This window comes from Hermetia illucens, chromosome 4 (assembly GCF_905115235.1).
Source record: "Hermetia illucens chromosome 4, iHerIll2.2.curated.20191125, whole genome shotgun sequence".
In the NCBI taxonomy this organism is placed as follows: Eukaryota; Metazoa; Arthropoda; class Insecta; order Diptera; family Stratiomyidae; genus Hermetia; species Hermetia illucens.
This window is the reverse complement of record NC_051852.1, coordinates 43,020,329-43,045,243: the sequence shown is the minus strand read 5'-3', so window position 1 is coordinate 43,045,243 and position 24,915 is coordinate 43,020,329. Positions and strand designations below refer to the sequence as shown.

At 41.0% G+C, this 24,915-nt stretch overlaps 1 protein-coding gene across 3 annotated transcripts in view; it reads right to left on the bottom strand.

Annotated features, from left to right (window-relative positions):
- Positions 1-23,438, bottom strand: part of LOC119656031 (methylenetetrahydrofolate reductase) — a 28,651-nt gene extending 5,213 nt beyond the window's left edge. The window contains exons 1-2 of one of the 3 annotated variants that reach the window (XM_038062294.1): positions 23,337-23,438; positions 12,234-13,553 (exon numbers count right to left, since the gene is read on the bottom strand). In XM_038062294.1, coding sequence (XP_037918222.1) covers positions 12,234-12,714 — 481 coding nt within the window. In that variant the 5' untranslated portion in view covers positions 12,715-13,553; positions 23,337-23,438. Of the gene's footprint in view, positions 1-12,233; positions 13,554-13,731; positions 13,882-23,332 lie in introns of those variants that run through there. The other 2 variants (XM_038062295.1, XM_038062296.1) reach the window with 2 other exon arrangements.
- Positions 23,439-24,915: the final 1,477 nt, after the last annotated feature.

Sequence of the window (24,915 nt, the reverse complement as noted above, 5' to 3'; positions counted from 1 at the left end):
TAATCGTCAGAAGTACGTAGCGCAGCCGATGCTGAGTAGGGGAACATTTCCCTCGGATGGGGGAGGATTTTTCAGTTGGCCAGCGGACGTCGTCGGGTTGATACAATCTTTTATAGACGCACTGGAGTAGTGCCTGGCAGATAGAGGTAGAGAACTTAGGTATGGCGCCGGTATTGTTGGCCGCAGTTGGCGGCAAGGTATAAGCAGAGCCAGTCAGCGGCGTCTCAGGAGCTGCGGTTACGTTGGTGCTCAATGAAGCAGCAGCTTGAGGGAGCAGACTTGACGGGGATTTTGAAACAGCATGTTCAATCGCCGCTAAAGTAGCCGTGTGTTGATGCAGCAGTTGAATTGCATCAGAAAGCGTGGTACCGCAGCAAGCGTTCAACGATAGGTAACGTTTGGTGAAAATTTTGCGCGAATATCTATGAACATTTGGCGTTGCAGCTCATTCCAGCCGATTTTAACTGAGCAGTTGCCAATGAAACTTATTGTCACTAAATTTGTTCGACGCCTTCCCAAACGGGATCAGGAAAACTGTAAAAAAGGGGCTGAAAGTTATCCATCCTTTTTGTCCCAAAACCATTACAGCTGATGAGAGGACTCCCAACTCCTCCAAACCAAAAATAGACAAGTAGGCAGCCAGTTGTCTTTTTTTATGTACGGGAGATTGTGCACCGGAAATTTCTTCATCCTGGCCAGACTATTTTAAGATGTTTGCAAAAGGCTGTACGGGGGAAACGGCCGGAAGTTGGCGATTTGGTGACTGATTCCTTCATCATGATGAAATGGTTATCGACCCATCAGGGGTGGTCTATTTTTCTTCACCATCCGAATTCGCCAGACATAGCTTATTGCTGTTTCCGAAAATGGAGAAGAATCTGAAATTAACTTTTCATAACGAAAATTCGCCTCGTCTCATGCGGGAGTTTTGAAGACTGATGCGGCTTAGATAGAAATTTGTAATTTGAATTACTTTAAGATGAATATTTTCAAAGCACGTTAATTTTTAAGGTTTTTGTAAAACAAAATCTTATTAGAATATATTCAATAGCTGTCTGTCTGTTTTTCACACCCATTTTACTCAGAAACCGGTGAACCTGTTGTCACGAAATTTGGTGAGAAGGCGTGGGCTGTGAAATCCTTTAAATGTAGTAAATGACGCCATTTTGTGTTGAGTTTGAAGGGGTAAGCTCCCCACACTTGCGAAAGAGGAGCATCATTTATCGCACTCTAAGACGTGTATGACGTCATCATGAAATAAAGTAAACTTATATGAAGGGCGGGACCCATGAGGACATTTTAGTTTTTTTTTGGGGGGGTTTTCAGTTATTTGCTTTTTTTGCATATCAGTATGAATTACCTGAGACAAATATACGTATGTATATGCATGTGCTAATTAAGTTTGCGGGTAGTGGACACTCTTTTTGATTGAAACAATTTAAGAGACTTATAGTTTTAACTTCCATAATTTGCCCACCATGCTTCATCAAATAAACGAAGCGTTATCAGAAAAATCAAAAAAATACTAATAATTGAAGGGGTGATTACATTAAATGTCGAAGTTCCAGATTTTAAATTCCAAACCCAATATTTGCCCAATAAAACTTTTTAGGGCTTGAAGAGAACGGACATACTTAAAAAGATACACAAAGCTTCTCAGTGGATATCTTATTCAAAAACGATGCAAAGAATTCGAAAAGCACACAAACCACAAAAACAACTAAAAATCAAAAGGACAAGAGAACAAAAAATATTTAAATCCTTCATTGATTCCTGCCTTAAGTGTGACTTTCAACAATTCGGGAATTCGCAACCGAATGTTAACATTTAGACAATAGAAAAAAGCAGAAGAAGATGTAAACCCCCTTATCTGGTTAACTAATATTTGTAAAAATATTCCTTCCATTACTTCACAAGTCACAGAACTTGAAAAAAATCAGCAGGTTAAATACGGTCTACAAGCGTGCGTGATGGTGGTTTTTTCTCTTTGTGGTAAAGCATTTAGCCCAGCTTACCAAGGACAATTAGGGGCTCCTACTATTTTTCAAACCTATTGTAATAAGTTTATTTACTGTGAATGATTTTTTACGAAGAACCTCCTCTGACCATTTAGTGACTAGACTCATTTTTCATCAGCGTTCGAAAAAGCTTTTCAAAACCTGCCCATGTATCTAATTATAGATCGAACTGGGAAAAATCCCCTTCCTAACAATCTAACTCATTTTCATTGTAATTTCAATAATTTTCATAGCCAACGGACCGCTCACAAAAATCCGTAAATGGATGCGAAATTATATTAAATTGTGGAAAATTTAACTAATTCATCTTCTCTTTCAAAAAGTACTTATGGCACCAATTTTAATTGAAGTTTAAAACCAGTAGTTCCCCAATATTAACAGCTTTTTTGCAACCTCGGCGGAAGTGCTAGAAGTATTTATTTTACATACATTTCACTAGCAAATAGATCTCCATTGGTTAGTTTGAAGTGGGATGTTGTTTGTTCAGATTTTGTGTTCGGTACATTCCCTTGGGTGATAAATGTTTAGGTTTTTGTGTTAATGACTCTTCGCTCCAAAACTATTCACCATTGTAATTGCTATTAGTTACTATTAGGATATCTTAAAATCTATCCAGGGAAATACGATTTCATACGTATGATTCATACATTAGTCTCGATTCAACGCAGTCAACTCCCCGAATTTGACCTTGATTACGAGGCGCTTCTAACGGACTTTTACAGTGAGAACTGAAATATTTTGATTTTTTAAGCAAATCTCCAATCGATTTCCTCCTAAAGCCAAAATTCAAATAATTTACTGATCTTCCTATTCAAGACATTCGATGTCCTGGGTGCCTTGATGTCGGCGATTGACAAGTCGACTGTCGAAGTAAACGGAAACGGTCTTGGATTTTCAAATATAATTTTATTTTTGTTTTACTGGGGATAATACTAAGTACGTCGCCTCAAACCCTTTTCCTTTCTCTGGGCTTGGGACTACCATGCTTTGTAAATAATATGACGAAATTTTCTTGCAATTGCATTCTTCACAGTGAACATGACACCATTGTGGATCCAGATCCTAAACCACCCTGTCTGTCAGCTTCCTCATTACCAACGATATTTAAGTGCCCTGGCGCCATCAGGAATGGTTCGTTCAGTCGGTCAAGCTTCAGCAGGAATTGGTGACTACCAACTGGCTTCATATATTCTTGCTACTTAGTGCTGCTAGTAGCCCGGCTGTCGAAATACATCCGACTGGTGCAACCCTATAATTTTTGTCGCAAACATTCTTCCACTGTCAATAAAATGGCATTTGTCTCCGCCAGAAATATGCTAGACATGTGTTACCTAAATGTATCTTAAATTTTTTTGCCTCTGACCCTGACTTCTCTTTCATCCAGCTTCACTTAAAACTCTTCATCTCCTTCGTTTGGAAAAGTCTTCCATATTCCTTTCGCAATTACGACTGGTCTCTTCAAACAATACAATGCAAATTATAACGATCCCCTTTAAGAAGAATTTGACCTCTATAGACTACCCTATCCCACTCTTTCGCTGCAGAACTTTGCTTGATCTGTGCAATCTCTTTACGCTTGTATTTACCTAAAGGCTCAATAGGTTATAATAGGCGGCTCACTTAATCCGTATGGATGAGAATGATCCAGCTCGGAAAGAAAAGGGCAATATCAATGGTAGAAAAAGAAGACGAGCCAGACCCTGCCTGAGCGAGGGCGTAGGTCAGGACGCCAGACAGCTTTTAGGAATATCGAATTGGTGGATCTCGGCGCAAAACTGGGATGTCTGTAGTGTCTTATTAAAGCAGGCCTAGACCGGATACCGGTTGTTGCGCCGTTGATGATGATGATCATTTACTATTTTAGGGACCGTTCAGCTCCTTCTGAAATTATCTCCTGCAATGTATTTAAGGTTTCCTTCACGGAGATGGAAATCTACTTTCTATACCCCCGATTTGCAGATTGTATTCGTTGCCTCCAGTTCTCGTTATAACTTTAAACGTAGAATAAGTCATTTGCTCTCGCCTCGCTCCGATGACAATATGTAATTGGATTCATCTTTTCACGTCACAAGTCACTGTTCATATCATTAGTTCCCATGTGGTCTATAAGGGTTTGGTCTGGTACTGGCAGCAAGATAGACTCTGGTCGTTGACGATTCCCAAACCAATACAAGATTCGAGATGAAAGGTAAATGGCTCCCCGCAAGAGCGATCTGTTTAAACAAGAGTTAAATTCTCTCGAGCAATTCTTTAGGGGGTATATTCTGATAAAATTCATGAATTTATGTGAAATAGAAAACTCCAAATTTCGAAGCAAAAAGGCCCTCAAATCAAGGGAGATTTAGTGAAAATTCAAAAAAAAACCAAACAAACGAAATACGGAGAACAAAATTAAATATCGCTTTTTTAGAAATGGAAATCTTCAAAAAACTAGCCTCCGATTTCATGTATCCTAACTAAGCTTAATTGCATGCTCTCTGATAACTCTAGGTAGATCCTGGTTCCAAATGTACCAAGAAGCGTATACTATGATTGTTAATACTTCAAGTTAGTTTCTTCGATACAGCCGTACGTCTATATCAGTTGGTTTTGTCCTGAAAGGTATATCATTGGTATACCCAAGAACCAGTAAACAACCTGCAGTAGATTAGAGGCGTTTTTTTTCAATTCAAAACATCTTCCTTCGTAACTCTTCAGATAGGTAAAATTTTAGGATCTTTAAAAAAATGTACGGGAGGTCTCTATGCAATTTGTACAGGATACACTAATACCAGACTTTTTCGTGCGCCTGAGCAACGCCGAGGACAATGGCTCAGAATACATGCTGGTTTCCTGTTGCATTTTTAACCAGACTCGTGATCCTTTTTTTAATGGATAAAATTTTTGTCTAGCTTTTTTTAGGTCCTCCGCAGCCTCCCATAGAAAGTAACTTGCATCGTTTACCGCTATGAAATCAGATAAATTATATTTACTGAAAGATTCGTTTTTCATCATTATCATCAACGGCGCAACAACCGGTCTAGGCCTACCTAGTCTAGGAACTCCAGACATTCCGGTTTTGCGCCGAGGTCCACCAATTCGGTATCCCTAAAAGCTCTCTGGTTTCCTGACCTACGCCATCGCTCCATCTTAGGCAGGATCTGCCTCGTGTTCTTTTTCTACCATAGATATTGCCCTTATAGACTTTCCGAGTGGGATCATCCTCATCCATACGGATTAGGTGAACCGCCCACCGTAACCCATTGAGCCGGATTTTATCCACAACCTGACGGTCATGGTATCGCTCATAGATTTCGTCGTTATATAGGCCCCCTCATGTAGGGGACCAAAAATTCTTCGGAGGATTCTTCTCTCGAACGCGGCCAAGAGTTCGCAATTCTTCTTGTTAAGAACCCAAGTCTCCGAAGAATGCATGAGGACTGGCAAGATCATTGTCTTGTACAGTAAGAGCTTTGTCCCAATGGTGAGACGTTTCGAGCGGAACAGTTTTTGTAAGCTGAAATAGGCTCTGTTAGCTGGCAACAACCGTGCGCGGATTTCCTCATTGTAGCTGTTATCGGTTGTGATTTTCGACCCTAGATAGGAGAAATTCGTTTCGATTCGTTTTTATATTCGCTAATTAAAGCTTTGTTTGTGTGATCTTTCTCTTGGACAATTCATTCAACAATGCTGGATGTTATGTATGGCAGAAGTCAATCCTTATCAGGCTATTGATTGTAAGGGGTTGGATTGTAGTAACTGGCAATTTTGGATTCCTCGCTGTTCACCTTCATAATTTTGATGTGTACGAAGAGTCTTCTAGCGTTTTCGTCGAAGTTTATTATAAGGTCTTCTGACTCCCGTGCTAAACCAGTAATAGACAGAGTTTCGAAATAGTGTCTTAAGTTTTTATGCCTGCTACCCTCACTTTTTGACGATTCTTGTATTCCTTATTGCGTTTGACCAGCGAAGGGAAGTCATCGTTTATAATGACCAATTAGACTATTTTGATGTTAACTTGTATCTGTTTCCACTTATTTCGGGAATTCAAGTATTTGCTTAATCAAGCCATGCATATTAATTGACAATATGACAAACTGCTAGGCGTCAGCCAAAAGAATTGGTTTGGAGTAAGCACTTTTTGATCTTCAGTTATTTTGTATAGGGAATGAGAGTTCGTACATTCATCTGTTTATTGGGGCGGTTTTTTTAGATATTTCAGTCCACCTTCAATGTTTTGAGGTAAAATATCGTACTTATTACGTCAAAAATTCGGATGTTTTCTAAAGCAGTATATTGGGTTACTGGAAGCTGAAGAGCAGATATATAAACCTAAAACAAAGAAAAGAAAGATGGCCTAAGAGGTAGATCACGCTCTTATTGAAAACGGAAGCAAAATATTACTGGGGTGAACTTTCGGGATCAACTGCCTGGCATGGCTGGTACGAAAAGTTATCAATATACACCAGTATAGCACATAGTATAGATCAGGTCACCAAACGGCCGGAGAAGCTCCCGCCCTACCACACTGCGAAAATTCTGTACCGTCCTCCTACACTGGATACGCTATAGAATCTTTGTGACACAAGACTGATGACTTGCTTGTTCATAATATCCGTTATTAGTTCAAGGATCGTAGCATATCGCAAAACTGAAAGGATCGCAGTATATCACAAAACTGAATCAGAAAAGTTACGGAGTTAGATCAAAGGGGTTGCAAAAAGCAACTCATCGTTGAGTCAGTAACTAGAATCCAAAGGGGTTTGTTCTTCTATCTCCTAAATGCTTAGCCAATACTTTAGTAGTAGTAGTTTACACTAAGGGTGTCGAAAAAGACATGAAGATGAAAGCAATGGATTGTAACTCACAAGTGGTAAGGAGCCACAAACTCTGATTTCACCCACGACTTTGAGGAATCAGGTCGTGACCGGGGCACAGATTTTGACGGCCTCAATTTATCCTCCCGAAAATCAGGAAGACTTGCAGAAGTATTGTGGGCATCCTGACTGACAAGATTGACTGGAGTGATACGTGTCATTCTGTAATGAGAAAGCGAGATCCACGGAAAATTTTCTAGGTGAGTGTCCCGCCTATAGACGCACTAGACTTCAGATTTTTTATGCTAATGTGCACCATCTAGAGCGGGTAGCATCACGTATATTTTGCTAAGACGGAAATATTTATGTGCGTCATCTAAGACAAATGCAGTATGTCTATTTCCGCGTTAGAAACATTGGGCCACCTCATTTTTGAATGCATTATGTCTCTATATAAGGCGGATTCTAGTCCATATAAGGCGAATTCTAGTCTATATAAGGCGGATTGTTCAAAATCTAGCATAAAGATTTAAGCTCGACTCGCAAGATTCAGCATCACCCACAGTTTTATTATTTAGCAAGATGGGTACTATTTCTCATAATTTCTTATTGCATGCCACTGCCGGAAGAAATCAAAGAAATTGATCATCTAGAGGCAGCGGCAATAGTTCTAATTATGTTGTCAACTAGAGATTCTGCACCTATATCTCTTACAACTTGTCTTGATGTCCGGCGACACTAGCATAGTCTGATTCAAACCTTAATCAAATACACCATTCCGCATATATTCCCGATGTTGCGGGGGTTTTCTTAATTTAAACCGGAAGCTTGGCGCTTCAGGTATGAAAGGTTTTGTTTGTTTCTTCTGTGAGTACATTTGAGTGCAGAACTATCTCATTTGTACGTAGCCCGCTATGTGTATGCATTTAACATGTCAAACTACTCACTTTAGTGTGATATTGACATTTAGTTCCAGTAAATGTACACGTAAAGTTAACTTTGAGCTACTGTATGGTCAAATTTGGGGATAACATGCTTCATACTAGAATCTATATTACTACAAGTTTTTAAAACTTAAAGGAGGTCTTTACTCGATTTCTCCAAAAATATAGTAATATTATTATTAACTTAATTTGAGCAGATATCGATGTGAAGACTATTTTCAGCCCTGGACACCGTACAAGGGCAACTTCATGATTTTCCCAGATTTTTCGGTTGGGTAGCGTTTTTGATGCTAATGCTTCCATCTTCTCACCAAATTTCATGTTAATCGGTATAGGCGTTCCTGAGAAAAGTGCGTGTGACAGACAGACAGACATTGAACCCATTGACTCCATTGGCTGCAATAGATCAACTTCTACACCTTTTAATCAGTCGCCATGTCAAATAATGAATGTGATTGTTGACACATGAAATTCTGAAAATTATTAAAAATGCCACCCAAAAGATCGAACATTGGAAGATCAAACAGTCATACAAGGCACAGCTGCTGAAGTATTTGAAGAACGAGACTGACGATTAGAAACAGGACAAGCCTACACTTTAACAGCTGGTGAAACATGACAAGCAAAGGACCCACGCTGAAAATATGATCGAATTAGAGATTCTACTTCAAGAGCTGCTGAAGCATCACAAAGAGAGATGCACGATTTGATAACCTGCGGGTTTGAACTTCCACTTCAAGACTGCCGAAACATCTGCACAACATGGTGTACGAATTACCAAATCGTCTACTTTCAGGGCGGCAGCAATCTCCCTCGAGCAAGAAACGCGGTATGAAGCTGGTCGCTCACACCAGGTTCGATCAAGACTGAGAATCGATCTCAATAAAGCAGCATTGAGTTGCAATGAAGACTATGATTACAAAATCGAAATGTCTTCAACGACAATGGGTATATTGGGCTTAGAATGTCACGCTTTGAATTTTCTGAAAGAAATGTTTTGTACGTTTTATTACACTGGCAAAGTCAATATGACACCAATGACTGAGCCGCCTGGACCAATCCTAACTCATATTGCTGGAGCTACTAAGGAATCCTAACATTTTTACAGCATTCTCTAAATACAATGCATGCTTTCAGATGGCATCGAGGAATATTGTAAAATATAGTAATTTCAAGTGTATCATGAGATTAGTTCCCTTCTTTCAGTACCTGAAGGAAATCAGCAGGACAAAGTCTCCCGGGTTCAGATAGTAACCTATAAAATAACGTTCTAAAATATAGTTAAGTAAGAAAACGGAGTAGGGGGTGGATGTGTCTGAGCGAGGTAATATGGAGGAGCTTGTGCAGAGACCAGCAAAAATAGAAGAGTATCGAAACAAATTTGTCCAAGTTCCACAATTCAAGATAATATGCAGATAAATATCAGATATCCTAATATGAATAATAATCATAATTATGCTGGAATATATCTGAAGTAACCTGTGCAGAAGAAACATTTTAGAAAAACTAATGGCGGTTTCACACTCTAAAGAAAATCCCTTTGCAATGGCCTAGTTTAATCCCATTATCAAGTTTTGTCTAGTCATTTATACATATATATCTAATATATATGATTACCATTTAACTCCGCCATGCTCTTAACAATAAGGGTAGGAGAATACAACTTTGAGACCGTTGATCATTTCTCCTATCTAGGGTCGAAAATCACAACCGATAACAGCTACGATGAGGAAATCCGCGCATGGTTGTTGTCAGTCAACAGAGCCTATTTCAGCTTACAAAGACTGTTCTGCTCGAAACGTCTCACCATAGGGTCAAAGCTCTTACTGTACAAGACTATGATCTTGCCAGTCCTCATGTATTCCTCGGAAACTTGGATTCTTAGCAAGAAAAATTGCAAACTCTTGGCCGCGTTCGAGAGAAGAATCCTCCGAAGAATTTCTGGGCCCCTACATGAGGATGGACGATTCCGTAGCCTACACAATGACGAAATCTATGACCGATACCATGACCGTCCGGTTGTGGATAAAATCCGGCTCAATAGGTTACGGTGGGCGGGTCACTTAATCCGTATGGATGAGGATGATCCCACCCGGAAAGTCTATAAGGGCAATATCTATGGTAGAAAAAGAAGACTAGGCAGACCCTGCCTAAGATGGAGCGATGGCGTAGGCCAGGACGCCAAACAGGTTTTAGAGATATCGAATTGGTGGACCTCGGCGCAAAACCAGGATATTAAGGCAGACCTAGACCGGATACCGGTTGTTGCGCCGTTGACGAAGATGGTGATGATGCTCTTAACATAGTACGCTGGTTCCAAGCGCAGGCAGGGTTTGAGGCAACGTACTCTGTACTATCCTCAGTAAAACAAAAATAAAATGCTGAGATGAGGGAAAGAGTATAGTTGGAGTTATCCCACTATGCTAAATACAAATGATTAGCATTTAGCCCTGGATGGGCTACAGCGCGTTAACCACACCCATTCCGCCCTCCGATCACATCGCGTTAAGTGGGGTGAGCTGGCTCTCCTGACGTTTCCTATAACAGAGAGTATAGTAGAATTACAGGACAGACTCCCTGGAGCTTTGGAGACGCGGGGTGCTAACATTGAGAGGTGTGCGTCCAATTCTATTATATATTGTATATCGGAAATCGCAAGGAACCACCTGGAACGTCTGCGATAAATGACAACGATTTGGCAATTCTACTGCAAACTTTATCCAATATGGAAAGGCGATGAAAGAAACTGCAAAACGACGAGAAGAAAGTATGCAACGATACGAAGAAAATATTGAAAAAATTGCAAAAGAGCAGAAGAAAAGCATGAGGGAAATCATGGGAGCATTTCAGACGTATGAAGAAGTTAGACGAAAAGAATTTGCGAGATGGCAGGAGGTAGAGAGGTTGAGCCCACGCAGGAGAGGATCTATGAAGAGGAAAAGTGGCAGGAAGAAGCTACCAAGTTACATTAAGGTAACAGTCAAAATATTCGAAAACTACAAGAAGTCATCAGACACGACGTGACTAAAGAGCAAGGGTGAAATTGCTGGGAAGCAGTAGACCATAAAACCTTTCAAATCAGATGTACCAAATGCCGGAGGGAGGCAAATCTAGCAACTGGGTACGCTTTATGAATTGAAAAGAATGGTTTCCCACATTATAAAATTGATGAGCACAATATAATTGGAATAAAGGAAGGGACGTAACATGCAATTATAAAAAGCGTTGCCAGAAGTGGAAAGTATCAGAAAGGATGGAAAAATGGAGACGGTGAGTGGTACAGCGGCGAAAGAGCTGACTTTGGAGAAAGTAGAGCCGAACAAAAGACAGATTCGGGACAAGATAACAGTCAAAGGTTGGGTAGCTAAGCCTTATGGTTGAAGCAAAGCCATCATCAGGGAGTGCTAAGGAAAAATTGCACCCTTCAAATAACAGGAAACAAGTAAGAATCCCCTCTTTCGAGGATCAACAACTATTGTTTCAGAGTGTACAGCACAAGAAGGGTAAAAGAAACGTTAAAGCCGTTATCAAATTTGGAAAGACCCTGCTAGGAAATTAAGGAAATTCAAATTTAGACGATGGACGGTGTGACGAAAGTCACTTTGAGAAGGTGTTACGTTAATCAGTCATGTCAGTGAACATATATATAAAGCGATTACGTAACTATACACTAATGTTTTTACAAGCTGATGACACATATTCCATAACGGTCAATATCGATTGCATTAACGTTGTATTGTTTCTTGCGAACATCCAAACACTGACAATCAGCACAAAATCAAATTGAAAAAGAACTTCGAAAAGTTAACGAAGAAGTTAGCTTGTTTTGAGTTTTCTGGTCGAAGACCAGTTAACTTTTCTGTATATTTAACTTCTACAAGTGTCAACTTTTGTGAGTCTTTACTGTATTCGGAAAATAATTTCTTCACTGAAAGACTTCTAAGGGAGGAGGGCATTAGAGGTATGTGAGTATTCTTAAGTTCCCATCACTCGGCGCGCACTTCATCATACAATTATTATGAAAGGCAAGGCATTTTTATAAGGGAGGCTAGATAGGTTTTTCAAATGAAATTCCATTCTTGAAATCGGCTAGAGTTAGTCCAAAATAAATTAAAACTATTATAGCTGAAATTTTAACTCCCAACCTTTAATAACTCTTTTGAACCAAGTGCGCTTACCTAGTTTCGTTTGTAAAGAGGATATAAAAGCATCTGAAAAAGCCTCGGTTATTCTCTAATACGACCAGCAAAGGGGCTGTTGAGTTTAAGAGCCTTCCCCTTGTCAAAGCTAAAGGTCGAATTTCCTTAAAATTAATAAATGTACAATAATCTCTTCTATGTGGCTATCTTTAATTATTATTGAAACAATAGAACTATCTACTGCTCTGAAAATCTAGTCAGACAGTGTGAACTAAAACTGCCTCATAGCTAAAATTATACTAATTTTTGAACAAATTCCTAATCTAATTCACATACCTTTACGAATTTTACGTATCTCTCTGACCAAATCCGCTGCATGCCGATACTGCTGTCCCTCGTCGACATCGTCGCCCCTTACCACCATCACATTATTAATCGAGGGTTTAAGAAACTTTCGTAGTTTATCATACGTTAAATTATAACACGATATATGCGCTAAGACTGGTCCATTAGGTTCTACACGTTTTGCAAGCCTCACAGCGGGTGCCTCATCAAGTGACTCCATGGCCCAATTGTGAGAGGCGAGCCATACAATTGACGTGAACAGCGGCGCCACTTTCAGTAAATTATAGTTCAGGACCTGTTGGAGTCCTGGCGAGATCTCGATCCCGTAGAAATATTCGCGAGCGTTAATCTTCTCCTGGATTAGGTCCACGATTTTTAATTGGCTATAGCTGCTGGGAACGGCAAGGTTAGCGAGGTTGACGATGTTCCCATCGGGTGGGAAGCTGGGAAAGTCTACTGATGGGGCATGCATATTTCGCTGGGGGTTTACTCGGCGTCAGTTTTGTGACCCACTATCGAGGTTTGTTTACTACTAGCGACACTGCACACACTGGACTCTCGTAGTAATTGATTACGACCGAAATTTATCTGCTACGAGCGCACTATTAATTTGAATATGAAACTTTTCACTAATCGTGCGATTCTTGTGAAAAAAGCTCTCAGTCTCTCAGTCAAAGCGGAACGACTGTTTCAAATTTAAGTGATAATGATTATTGAAATCTATTTAGATAATGGTAATACGGCACCAGTTGATAGTACGCGGCGAAACGAACATACTCAATGAAGTATTTAGACGAAGCGCGTCAATGAGGGACCTTTGGCTTATTATTTTTTTAAGGAAAGTCGTGTTTTTCTAGTTTTCAGAAATATTTTTCAGACTGTCTGGATTCACAAGAATCTGATACCCGCACAAACGGTTCCGGGCTAGTAATAAACAGTTCCGCGATTTCTTATATAGTCATTTAATAGCACATTGCTGTGTTCCTTAACGTTGTCAACCAAGAACTGATGTATACGTATCGAAAGACGGCTGCAAACTAGGCCAATGCCAATAGAAAATGGTATTTAACGCGCACCGGAAGCCTAATTTTTAATACCTAAGAGCTATTCGTTAGCCCAAGCTAGTTCTGCACTGTTGCCAACTGAAGTTATCCAACCCATCCGCACTTTAAGGTTCGCAAACGCGTAGTAAACCAATCTTTCCATATAGAAAACATGTTGGTCATCTTAACTATCGGGGATGTACCAGAAAGTTACCAGAGGTGGCGGAAATTGGCTTCCATCGAAGGTCTTTTTCGTAAAATCTGCAAACTGAAAATTACCATAAATTATTATTATGGACAATATTTACTCTGGGCGACGGGAATATTTCAAAAGTTTTTATCTATTCGAAATTGGATTTAAATATTTAGATAAGATTAGTTCGGCTTAGAGGTGATCTAATCACATTCGATAAGCTTTAGCACGTAGATAAATCTCGGTGTTTTACCCTGGAAAATTATTTATTAGCGTCTAGAATTTATTATGATCAATGCTGGCAGTCAGGAGGGTCATAGAATTGAACCTCACAAAGCGAAATCAGGTCGAATGTATTCAACACTATAGCGTGAATTTAATATTGAAATTTAATTGGAATAATATATCATAAAAGTGAGAAAAAAAAACTTCAATGCCAGACCGAACTGGCTTAGCAAATCATTGACGCCAAGAGAAGCATAACAAGACTACGGTATAAGAGAGAAATGCCAGCAAACAGACTATCGATGAGGGAATCACCGAAGGAAATGCGCAACTTGTTGAAACTCAATGAAAACTTCCAAATTATTAGGAATAATTTTAATGGTTAGAAACCCATATTCATAGACCATATAGTTTTGATGTAATTAAATCCTGTACTAGGCGTAAAAGTTGTCAAGATTAGTAAATGCTATAATTAAAAAAAAAGCTTTAAATGAGTAACGCTTAACCTGAATACATACATAGTAGGCGAGCAAAGTAACATTTCTTGTGTCACGTTTTTTAATGTCAGGTTATGGTTTCATTAAGTCCCTCTTAGAAAAGCTGTTAGAATGTGAAAATGATTTCATTTATATGAATTTCTAGAACTTATATAATGTGGATACTAGTTTTGATGATGTTAAAGGCCCTGTTGTGTATATAAAATGCTGTTCCCAAGTCCAAATAAAAGAGCCCTCTCTCCCTTAAGTCAACGTACTTGGAGTATAGTTGACACTACTCTATTATACCAAATCGTTCCTCATCCCTCTTGGTGACAGGTTTCGCGACAAACCAAAGAAAAAAACGCACTTAATGTCGTTGCAAAACTGGCCATACCACTTTAAAGCCTCGAAATTATGCTGGGGCATCCACAAGAGGGTCCCTAGTCATGACAAAAAATGAGCAAAGATTTTTTTTACATAGACTGCGTCAGGACGTAAGCAAATTAATCCTAGCTAAACAGCCCTATCTCTACAAGATGAATATTGGCATCTCCACTGGTAAAACGGAGTAACTTTCAAGAGGCGCATCGATATCTACGCTCTGTAAGAAACTCAATGGTGTAATGTCACGAACGTGGCAAAAGTGGCTAAGGGCCCCTCTTCTTCGATTACCCATACGCTCTCCGAATAAAAAAGCTTTGTGGCAACTACTTGCCAGACGAGAAGACACGGGAGAAAATCAACTATTTCCTTATAACGTCAGTTCCCTGTGAGCCACCGATAAAACAACGTGAGCACGCACCGACCCACCGCGAAATTAATGAAGACGCGAGAAAATAGAAGAAAGCATCTCAACTCGAATGCCGACCACTACGAATGTCGAAGAAACGAGGAATAAAGTTAAAAGTGCGGTTGATAATACGGCCTGAGCAATCCTCGGCGTTGCCAAGACTGGTAAGCAGTTCATCCCCCGAGATACGTGGCTTTGAAATGACGATGTGCGAAGAAAAATTCCATAAGAGAAACACCTCTGCCATAAGTTTGTCGTTGATAAAACATTGGCAACTTTATATGAATGACAACCGAAAAACAGGGAAAGCAGCCGGTATTTCCTGGGACTTTTTTTATAATAAACTGAGCAATTGATCCAATTCGATTTGTCAAAAGCCGACATCAACGCAAATAGGATATCGAACACTACAGTTGTGTTAATAACAAGAACGGTCCCAACCAACGAACCGCGACGAGTAGACGGCGGAAATACCTCGAGCCGATTCCATAGGAAGAATTTACTTAGACACCATTTCTGTAAGCAATCCGGACCACAGTAGATCTACTATAGGCAGTATCCTTACTAAAATGACCCCACTTGCGAATGTGCTTGCAGAAGCTTATCTGTACACATCAGAGACGCTAAACAAGGAAAAGGCATAATCTTCGGCAAATCGGCTTTTGCTATTCTGGTACTACGGCGTGCTCACCCATATACCAACAAGTTGTTTCACGTATTCACTTATACATAAGCAAAAACTTGCCAATCTCACCAATACATTGGCAAGTCCGGGCGGTATGTCAAACACAGCTGATCGGATTTTCGTTGCATCTCGCTCATGCTCAAGGGCAAAACAATTTGAAATCGTGTGTACTCGCACTGACTTCCCCCCTTGAGGGGCGAGGGGGAGTGTGGTAGCTGTCTAGTATCTAACTGTGATCCGGACATTTGGAGCAATTGCGCCGCCAGCGCCGCCAGCGCCACGGGTGCTCAGAGGTGGCGACGAGGAAGGCGGGACGGCAACACTGTCGGTCGAACGAAAATCAACTGGCCGAGGAGAACCTCCCTAGTGATGGTGGCACCGGGAAACACTGTACCACATTGGTTTGCCTGCCGTGATGTAGTAGGCGAATACTTCAAAGACCTAATTAAGGCGATCAGATCCGAGTCTGAAGTAGCAGTAGGTCACGAAACCTTCCCAGGGGTATATTGATACAATGGGAACCGTAATAGTCCCTGAATTCACATACTTCGGGAGAATTCCTGTTGTATGTGTGATCAGCTTGGTTATTGTAGTTGGCCCCCTAGTGGGAGTTTCATGGTGGTTGTGGTTGCGTTCAAGCGAACAAAGGCCTACAGGCCTCAAACATGATGTTGCGTTTCAACACAGGTGCCGTACTCCATAGTTGGGTATAGATTTAGGCGGGTTTTGTACCCACCAGTATGAATGCAGAGCCATGTAATCGGTATAGAGCGGTACCGTTGTTGCTTGTTACAGCGGGGCTATAAGTTGGCAAAGTGGATGACGGGGCAGTATCTCTGTCAGCGGAATCAACACCATGATGCAGTAGGCGAATACCACAAGTCCTAATTAGGGCGACCAGACCCTAATCTGCACGGCGACTTATCTGAAGTGGCTTTAGCCACCAAGCCTCATCATCATCATTAACCGCGCAACAGCCGGTATCCAGTTTTGGCCTGCCTGGTCCACCAATTCAATATGTCTAAAAGTTGTCTGACGTTCTGGCCTCGCGGAGGCAGAGTTTGCCACGTTTTCTTTTTCTACCATAAATATTGCGCGTTTCGAGCGGAACAGTTTTTGTAAGCTGAAATAGACTCTGTTGGCTGCCAACAACTGTGCGCGGGAGAAATTATCGACAGTCTCAAAGTTATAGTCTCCTTTCTTTATTCTTCCCGTTTGACCTGTGCGGTTTGATGTTGTTGGTTGGTTTTCCGTGCTGACGTTGCCACCATATATTTTGTCTTGCCTTCATTGATGTGCAGCCCAAGATCTCGCGCCGTGCGCTGCCTGCTCGATCTGGATGAAGGCAGTTTGTACGTCTCGGGTCGTTCTTCCCATGATGTCGATATCGTCAGCATAGGCCAGTAGTTGGGTGGACTTAAAGAGGATCATACCTCTTGCATTTACCTCTGCATCCCGGATCACTTTCTCCAGAGCCAGATTAAATAGGACGCATGATAGAGCACCCCCTTGTCGTAGACTGTTGTCGAATGGTCTTGCTGCTTTTATCTGGCCAAGCACATTGGTCAGGGTCAGCCTAGTCAGCCTTATCAATTTCGTCGGGATACCGAATTCTTTCATGGCCGTATACAGTTTTACCCTGGCTATGCTATCATAGGCGGCTTTAGAATCGATGAAGAGATGGTGCAACTGATGTCCATATTCCAACAGTTTTTCCATCGCTTGCCGCAGTGAGAAAATCTGATCTGTTGCTGATTTGCCTGGAGTGAAGCCTCTTTGGTATGGGCCAATGATGTTCTGGGCGTATGGGGCTATCAACCTAGTAAGATAGTGGAGAATATTTTATATCTGGTACTCAGCAACGTAATAGTTCTATAGTTGCTGCACTGTGTGATATCTCCCTTTTTATGTATGAGATAGATAATGCTCCTTTGCCAGTCGTCAGGCATTGATTCGCTGTCCCACACCTTAAGCACAAATTGATGAACCACTTGGTGTAATTTTTCCACAATCAGAGTGAATTCATCTAGCGTGAGGCTTAGAGCAACGTAGCAACTGAATATGTGAATCCCGCCTACCTTAGCTAGAGTGAGTCCATCTTATGGGCTATTGTTCGTGACGTCGATTACTCAGTTTCCACAAGTCCAAATTGCCACTCTTCCGCTTCTATCTGATGTGAAAACATCACTGTGGAAATCTTTGTAGTGTACATATGATGACAACGTCAATTTTATTTTCAAGCACGTTTTGGGACAGTAAATCCTGGATTTAGTTCATTTCATTTACGAAAAGCTGAAATCGCCTTTTTGAACGCCGGGCATATATAGCTGCCTGTGATAAAGTCGATGCTACTCTCCTGTGTTTATTTGCAGAATCTGCCTGTTTGTCTGTCAACTGATTTTTTTCGGCAACGATTAAAGCGATTGACACCAAATTTGTTGGAAACGCTCACGCATACAATGAATTACGTCATTGTACGTCGAATTTGAGAGGGGGTCACCATACATGAAAAAGGGGAGCGTACATTTTTTTTTCACGAAATATAGTCATAGCTAAATGTCCACTCAAATGTTTCTATGAAAGAAATATACAAAACCTTTCATATCTGAAGCGCCCAGCTTTCGGTTTCCCACTTTGTTCTAAGCTGCTTTGCATTGGGCTGTTCCATTCCTAGTAAGTATGTCCAGTATAGTTCCTTCGACAGTTCCTAGTTCCACAAAAGGGTTCTGATCCGGATAGTGACATTTCTGCGCCTGTTCTGGTCAACTAACCCATTCGCTTTCAACCCGATATGGCCTGGAACCCTACGATGTGAGTGCATTTAGTCTGTCAAGGCATTCGCATACCAGTTTACAGTTCATCTAAGTTGGACCTAAGTACTTTGCTGGCCGTCTGGCTGTTAGTTAGAATCGTAGTGTTCTAATGTTTCGAATATACTAGTATGCTTACTTATTGGTTTAAAATACGAATTCTTTGCACCAATGATCCCTGCGCTCATCCCCCTTTTACGGGACCCATGTATGTCATTGTCACGCTCCTCCTCCTGCACGGTTGTTCCAATTTTTTTCTCGAAATGAAACTTTCTCGGTTTCAGTAATTCGGGATCCCGCGTAGAAACAATGCCATCATTCGATTTAGCCAGCTCTCCGCCTAGATGATACTCCAGAACATTCTGAGAATAGCCGTCTTTTTTTTTGTGCATCTGAATGTAGAGATGAAAAGAAGTAAATCCCAGAAGAACCTCCATGGATGTTGTTGGGACATCCTTATAGGTCCATCCGTCGATACGTACAAAGGTGCAAATGTACGACAAAGCAACTACAGGAAGGTCTGCCGGCATTGATAAGGGAAGGTAAAAAAGACTACATATACCAAATGAAAAGCTCCAAAAGCATGACAATAGTGCTAAAAGGGATGGAACCAGGGATGGATTTGTCTGAGAAGCTTTTAAAGATGAAAAATTGTTAGCGAGGTGGGTATATAAAATGACAAACCGCGATAACATTCTCCATCCGCACTATCAAGTGGCACTCGCATTTGATGGAATCAAATTTAAAAAGGCGAAAACGCATCCAATATATAACATAAGTACCTAATTTGCCGAAAAATCCTATAGAAGAGAGATCTTCTTCTGTGCAGTACCAGAATTGCCAAGAATCCGGTCATATAAAAAATTACCGCCTCAGATCTTGTATCAGGCACGGCCTCTCAGGTTCCCATCCTTCCTCGATATTTTGGTTTTTAGAAATTCCGCGGGAGAAAGGAGGATACGAAAGGGAGGAAGCCTCAGAGGCCGTGCCTCATACAAGATCTGAGGCGGAAGAGACAATAATTGAGACGGTGATCCATCGTGGATCTTCCCCTCCTTGATCGCGGCACTCGGGTCAGGAGACTTACGGCTCCACGCGCGCGGTCGAGCCGTTTTTTTTTCTAATTTCCAATTTTAGTTCGCGTTCTGTTTATCATTCGATAGGCCGTCGCGAAATCCTAATTAACGTCTATTGTAGAATCCGGTGCGGACCCACGCATCGGAATAGACACGTTGTTTTGTAGTAGTGAAGCGTGAGTGATCAAAGCGCCCAAAGGACCCCCCACATTCCCGAGCCTGGCTAGCACAGAGGCGTGCAAGAACGTGTCGACCGAGCACTTTGATGGAGCTTCAATCTTTGTGGGCGGACCTTCACGGTCAATTTAGCCAATTTGTTTAGATTTTTGGGATAGCTCTGCCCTCTAGGTCGTTATCGGCTACTCAGGATGATCGACCTAATCTCCTATAACCACTCGTATCATTACAACTGTAATCTACCAAGTCTTTATGTCATTTGTGGAGAACTGCACGCAACAGTTAATTGTAAAAAATAAAAGGAAAACGCCAATGCTAAAAACTGTAGCACTTTCGGTGAACGACGTACGGCTAACTGCAGGGTGTGCCCAGTTTATACTGAAATTATGTAAAAATCGCAATCGAAACAACGAGTTCAATGCGTAGACGAATGCACTCCCAGTAATACATATAATACATGACCAGTAATACATTATGGTGAAAGGTTCCAAAGACATAGCTGGGCAAGGCACAAGTTATGCTAGCGTTTTGGAATCTGCACCTTAAAGCGAAGCAAATACAGGCGCCCTACCTTGCAATCTAAAGGGCTTCTCCTTATACTGACTAATACGATGAATGAGTTTATAGTCCTGATACAAAACATGATGCGTGGTCATCACAGATCCTACTCACAAAAACAAATTTCAAATTGATGAATATTGCTTCTACGATACAGAGCACCCAAAAGGGAAACCCCACAGCGGTACCGAAATACCTATCAGATCCAGCATTAAGTATTATCTTTATCTTTTAGAAGGGTTTTTTAATGCTGCGGATTTCAATGCTAAACACATTCATTAGGGATCCAGACCGTTCATTCTCAAAAGAAAACAGTTATGGGATGTGCTAGTCGGAGGCACTAGATTTAACATAGTCTCATCTAGGCAGCCCAGATATTCGCCAGCAGATTGACGAAAAATCACGGTTATGATTCACTTTAGTTTTACTAAAAACGTGAGGCGAACAATGAGCTATTTTCAGGCCACACACCCGTCATTATAACACTTGTAAGAGTACCTATAGCAAACAATAAAAATAGACAGCTAACAACCACATCAAGGAACTGGTTGAATTTCCGAAAGACATTTACAAATTAACACTCCTCGAAAACCAGAGGAGAAACAGGCAACGCCCTGTAAAAATTCAATGAAATAATGACCGTGGCTGCATAGGTCTCTACTCCATGCTCATGTATCGCCGATATTCAATAAATAGTACACCGCACAGCATACTATCGCTGCTCCAAGTGAAGCGCAAATTGAAAAGAAAATGGCAAGTGCGTAGATCTCCAGACCTAAGAAAGCAATTAATCATAGCAAGTCGATTGCTCCATGAAGTCCTCTACTAATGAGGTTTGTTGAAAGTTGAAGACAACTGCTCAAGGCGAATAAGTAAAGACTTCCAAATATGTATATCTATGGTTATACCGAACGGAAGCTTCTCATTTGGAGCCAAGCAAGTTGCTCGAGTCTTTAAATAGCAAAGGGGCGGAGAAAATGTTGAAGAAGCTTCCAGGAATCGCAATCACCCACGTGACTCACATATTCAATGCAATTCTACGTCTCGCTGATTACCATAAGGCTTGGAAGGTTTCAGAAATTACAATGTTTCCTAAATGTGGGAAGGGTCAAACGCAGGTTGCAACCCAAAAGCCGGCAACGCATTCTCTCAAAGCTGGCGGAAAACAAAGCGATTATTCAGTACCAGTTTGACTTTCGAGAGAAGCATAGTGCAATTAAACGAGTTCACAGGATCGCCTATGAGATAAGGAGTGCACTAGAAAATATTATTCAGCGGTCTTTTTGGATGTGACGCAAGCCTTCGGCAAAGTGCGACATAGAAGCCTGAATTAAAAACAAAAAAAAAATTGCTTTCAGTACGGTTGCATGGAGTTTTGGAAACTTTTTACTTGGAGCGCAAATGCGGAGTGAAATACATAAGCTTCACGTCTCAGGAATCATCATCAGCAGCGCATCAACGGGTATCCGGTCTAGGCCTACCTTAATAAGGAACTCAAGACATCCCGGTTTTGCTCCGAGGTCCAGCAATTCTCGAGAATACAGTATTCAAGCTGCAGTTCCTCAAGGCAGTGCTCTTGGGCCGACACTCTACCTCATCTACTTCGCATCTACCAACTGATCATAACCTGACAACCTTAACGTTTGCAGATGATACAACTATTTTAAATATCTACAACAATCCTCAGATTGCATCAAAAAACCTACAATCCATCTGAGACGAATTGAAAAGTGACTTACGGAATGGAGAATTCGCCTGAGTGAAATTAAGTGCTACTTTCACCCTGAAGCGACAACCTTGCTCTAAGGTCAATTATGCAATAATCCCTAAACATAATAAGGAAAATTCTCTCGATAAGCAACTGGATGGCCGATTAACGTTGGGAAAACATATTGAAACGAAGGACTCGAGTACAGATGCTTGCTCTACAAAGCCGTCATAATACCAATATGGCTCTGATGTTCAGGGCGCACATCTAATATTGAGTTGCTACAGAAAACCCAGTCCAGGGTACTACAAATAATCATCGATTGAGCGTAGTATGTCAAAAATGTGAACATCCGCAAAGATCTTGCGACAGTAAGAGAGGAGATCAGGTAGCGAAGTCTAATGGAAGGTTAGCTTCTTATCCCAAACCCTTAGCCAGGAGACTGATACCACAGACTTGTGCCATCGATGAAAAAAATTGAATATTCTAGAATGTAGATAAAAGGCTGAGACAAACATTGTGTCGAAGTATGTGAACACACCATAATCGTATAATGTATTCTATAGCACTGACGAGGAATACACCTTAACTTTAGTTCTAAGTTTCGAAAACGATTAGTTTCTACTCTAGAAAGATTAATATATCGTTAAAAAACTTTTGCCAGCCTCCAAACCTTGGTACAGATGCCGGAAAAAACGATGCTGGATGCTGGAAAAATACTATCTACTCTGGGTGAGTTCGGTGGTTTAAAGTTTCATGTTGTCCATCTTACTCTCCTAGCATACCTTTAGTGTTAATTTTCAATTCATTTTTCCTCCTTCTGCCCGTTGTTGGGGTGTCAGATAGAATGCTGTTCCGCCTTGAGATAGGACCTGGGAAATAATTTCTAACAAGCCTGTGCTCCCCATTCTCCGTAAGTAGCCCATCTACCTTCTTCTGACAGATAAAAGATGCTGCTTTGCTTTGTATAGCCTGGAAGCTTCTGTGGTTTTGTTTATTCCTTCACAGAATTCCCTGAAGTTTATTCGCTTAGGCTATTCTCATCGCGTTGCTGTATGTGGTCGGTGCGTTTTTATACCTCGGTCGGTCATTGGTTTGTTTTACCTGGTTGAAGAATTTCTGGGAAATAAGTTCTCATTCTGATTACACGCATCAATATCGACCCTGTTGGGGTCTTCCACCACTGTCTACAATTTCCGTTCGTTCCTGATGACTGCCCTATTAATTGCATCACTTATTAGCGCGACTTGGATGAACTGGTGTTCCACAAAAGTTCAAAAAGCCGTAAAGTAAGGCAAGAGCCGATCTGATGCAAAACGTCAAATATTAAATAGACTGAAACTTACTTACAGGTGAGAAAAAAATCAAGCACAATTGTTTGACGAAGGCACCGTTATGCGACAGTGCTTTAGATGCGCACCTCACTCAGCAACAAAATGCACTTTAGTAAATAAACCGATCACACCGAATGGCAAGAGCGGATAACATAATGAGTGCTTACGATCAACTGATAAACGTCAATATTCATTTATTATTTATATGAAGTGATATAAGATTAACTGTTTACATATTTGTAATTTGTTGATTACCTATCTGCGTAATTTGTCATCAAATCACTCTAATATACGTGCCTCTTACAAAATCGCCTTTTTTCATATAATTTATTATATATAAATGGAAGCTGTTGGCATATATATCAGTTTGTGATTGATAGATTCCGAAACCATTCAACCGATCGTCATGGAAGCTGGTATATATATGTATTTTTGAATGAAAAAGATGGAAAACCAACCAGACATCACGGCAAGCGTCACTCAGTAGAGCTGCTGAAACATCTGAAGAACGAGACTTACAACTGGAAATAGAACGAATCAAAGCCTCTTCTTTAAGAGCTGCTGAAACATAGCAAGAATAAGACTTACGCCGAAAATGACTGGATCAGACATTTTACTTCAAGAGTAGCTGAAACATCAGAAAAATGAGATGCCCGATTTGACAATCTGCGAGTTTGAACTTCTACTTTAAGAACTGCCGAACCTCAACAACTTGGGGTACCAATTACAAATCTTCGTTCGAGCAAAACCGTCTGCTTTCAGACACGACAAGCTCGATCAAGGTTGGATATGGATCTCAAAAAAGCAGTTTTCAATTACAAAATCTAATGGCAATATTGTACTAACATCGTCGCGCTTTGAAATAACAGTAAGAAATGACCGCCATGTGTTGTTCCACTTGCAAAGACAATTTGGCACCACTGACTAACCCGCCAAATCCAATTCTAACACATATTGCTGGAACTACTAAGGGATGCAAACACTTGTTACAGGATATTTGAAGATAAAATACATACTCTTTAATAGCATCGCATAGATGAATATTGCAAAATATGATCATTTCACACCCACATTCGAGTTACAAGGACATAAAAATCGAGGGGGTTTAAGGTAAATGCCTGTCGTGTAGGCATAATCGCGGGGACCTCTTCAGACGTGGATTGATTTGAAGATCACAATCTGAGCCCTGTCGAGTGTTTATACTAAGTGTATATGGGGCCCATCTCATACTTCTGCCGCAATTAAGGGGTACGGCGCCTGAGTTGTACAGCACAACTACACACTAGAGGTCACAAGGAGCCGTGTTCGCGATATGGACACAACCAACCGCATATAATCGGGCCGGGAGCACATCGCTAGAATTCTTCTGGAGCATATGCTTCAGACGGCCACCCCGGTTGCGATGATACCAGATAACCTCCGGTAAGGTTTGTGGCAAGATGAGTCCCATTGCAGGCTCGGCTCTGATTGCCTTCCACGAGTATATGGGGATGAAGTGTTGTTTAGTTATCAATGCCCTGTGAGTTGGGGGCTTAAGAATAGACTCAAAGTCTTCCCTGCTTGTCGTAAAAGGTGACTGAAAGGGATAGAAATTT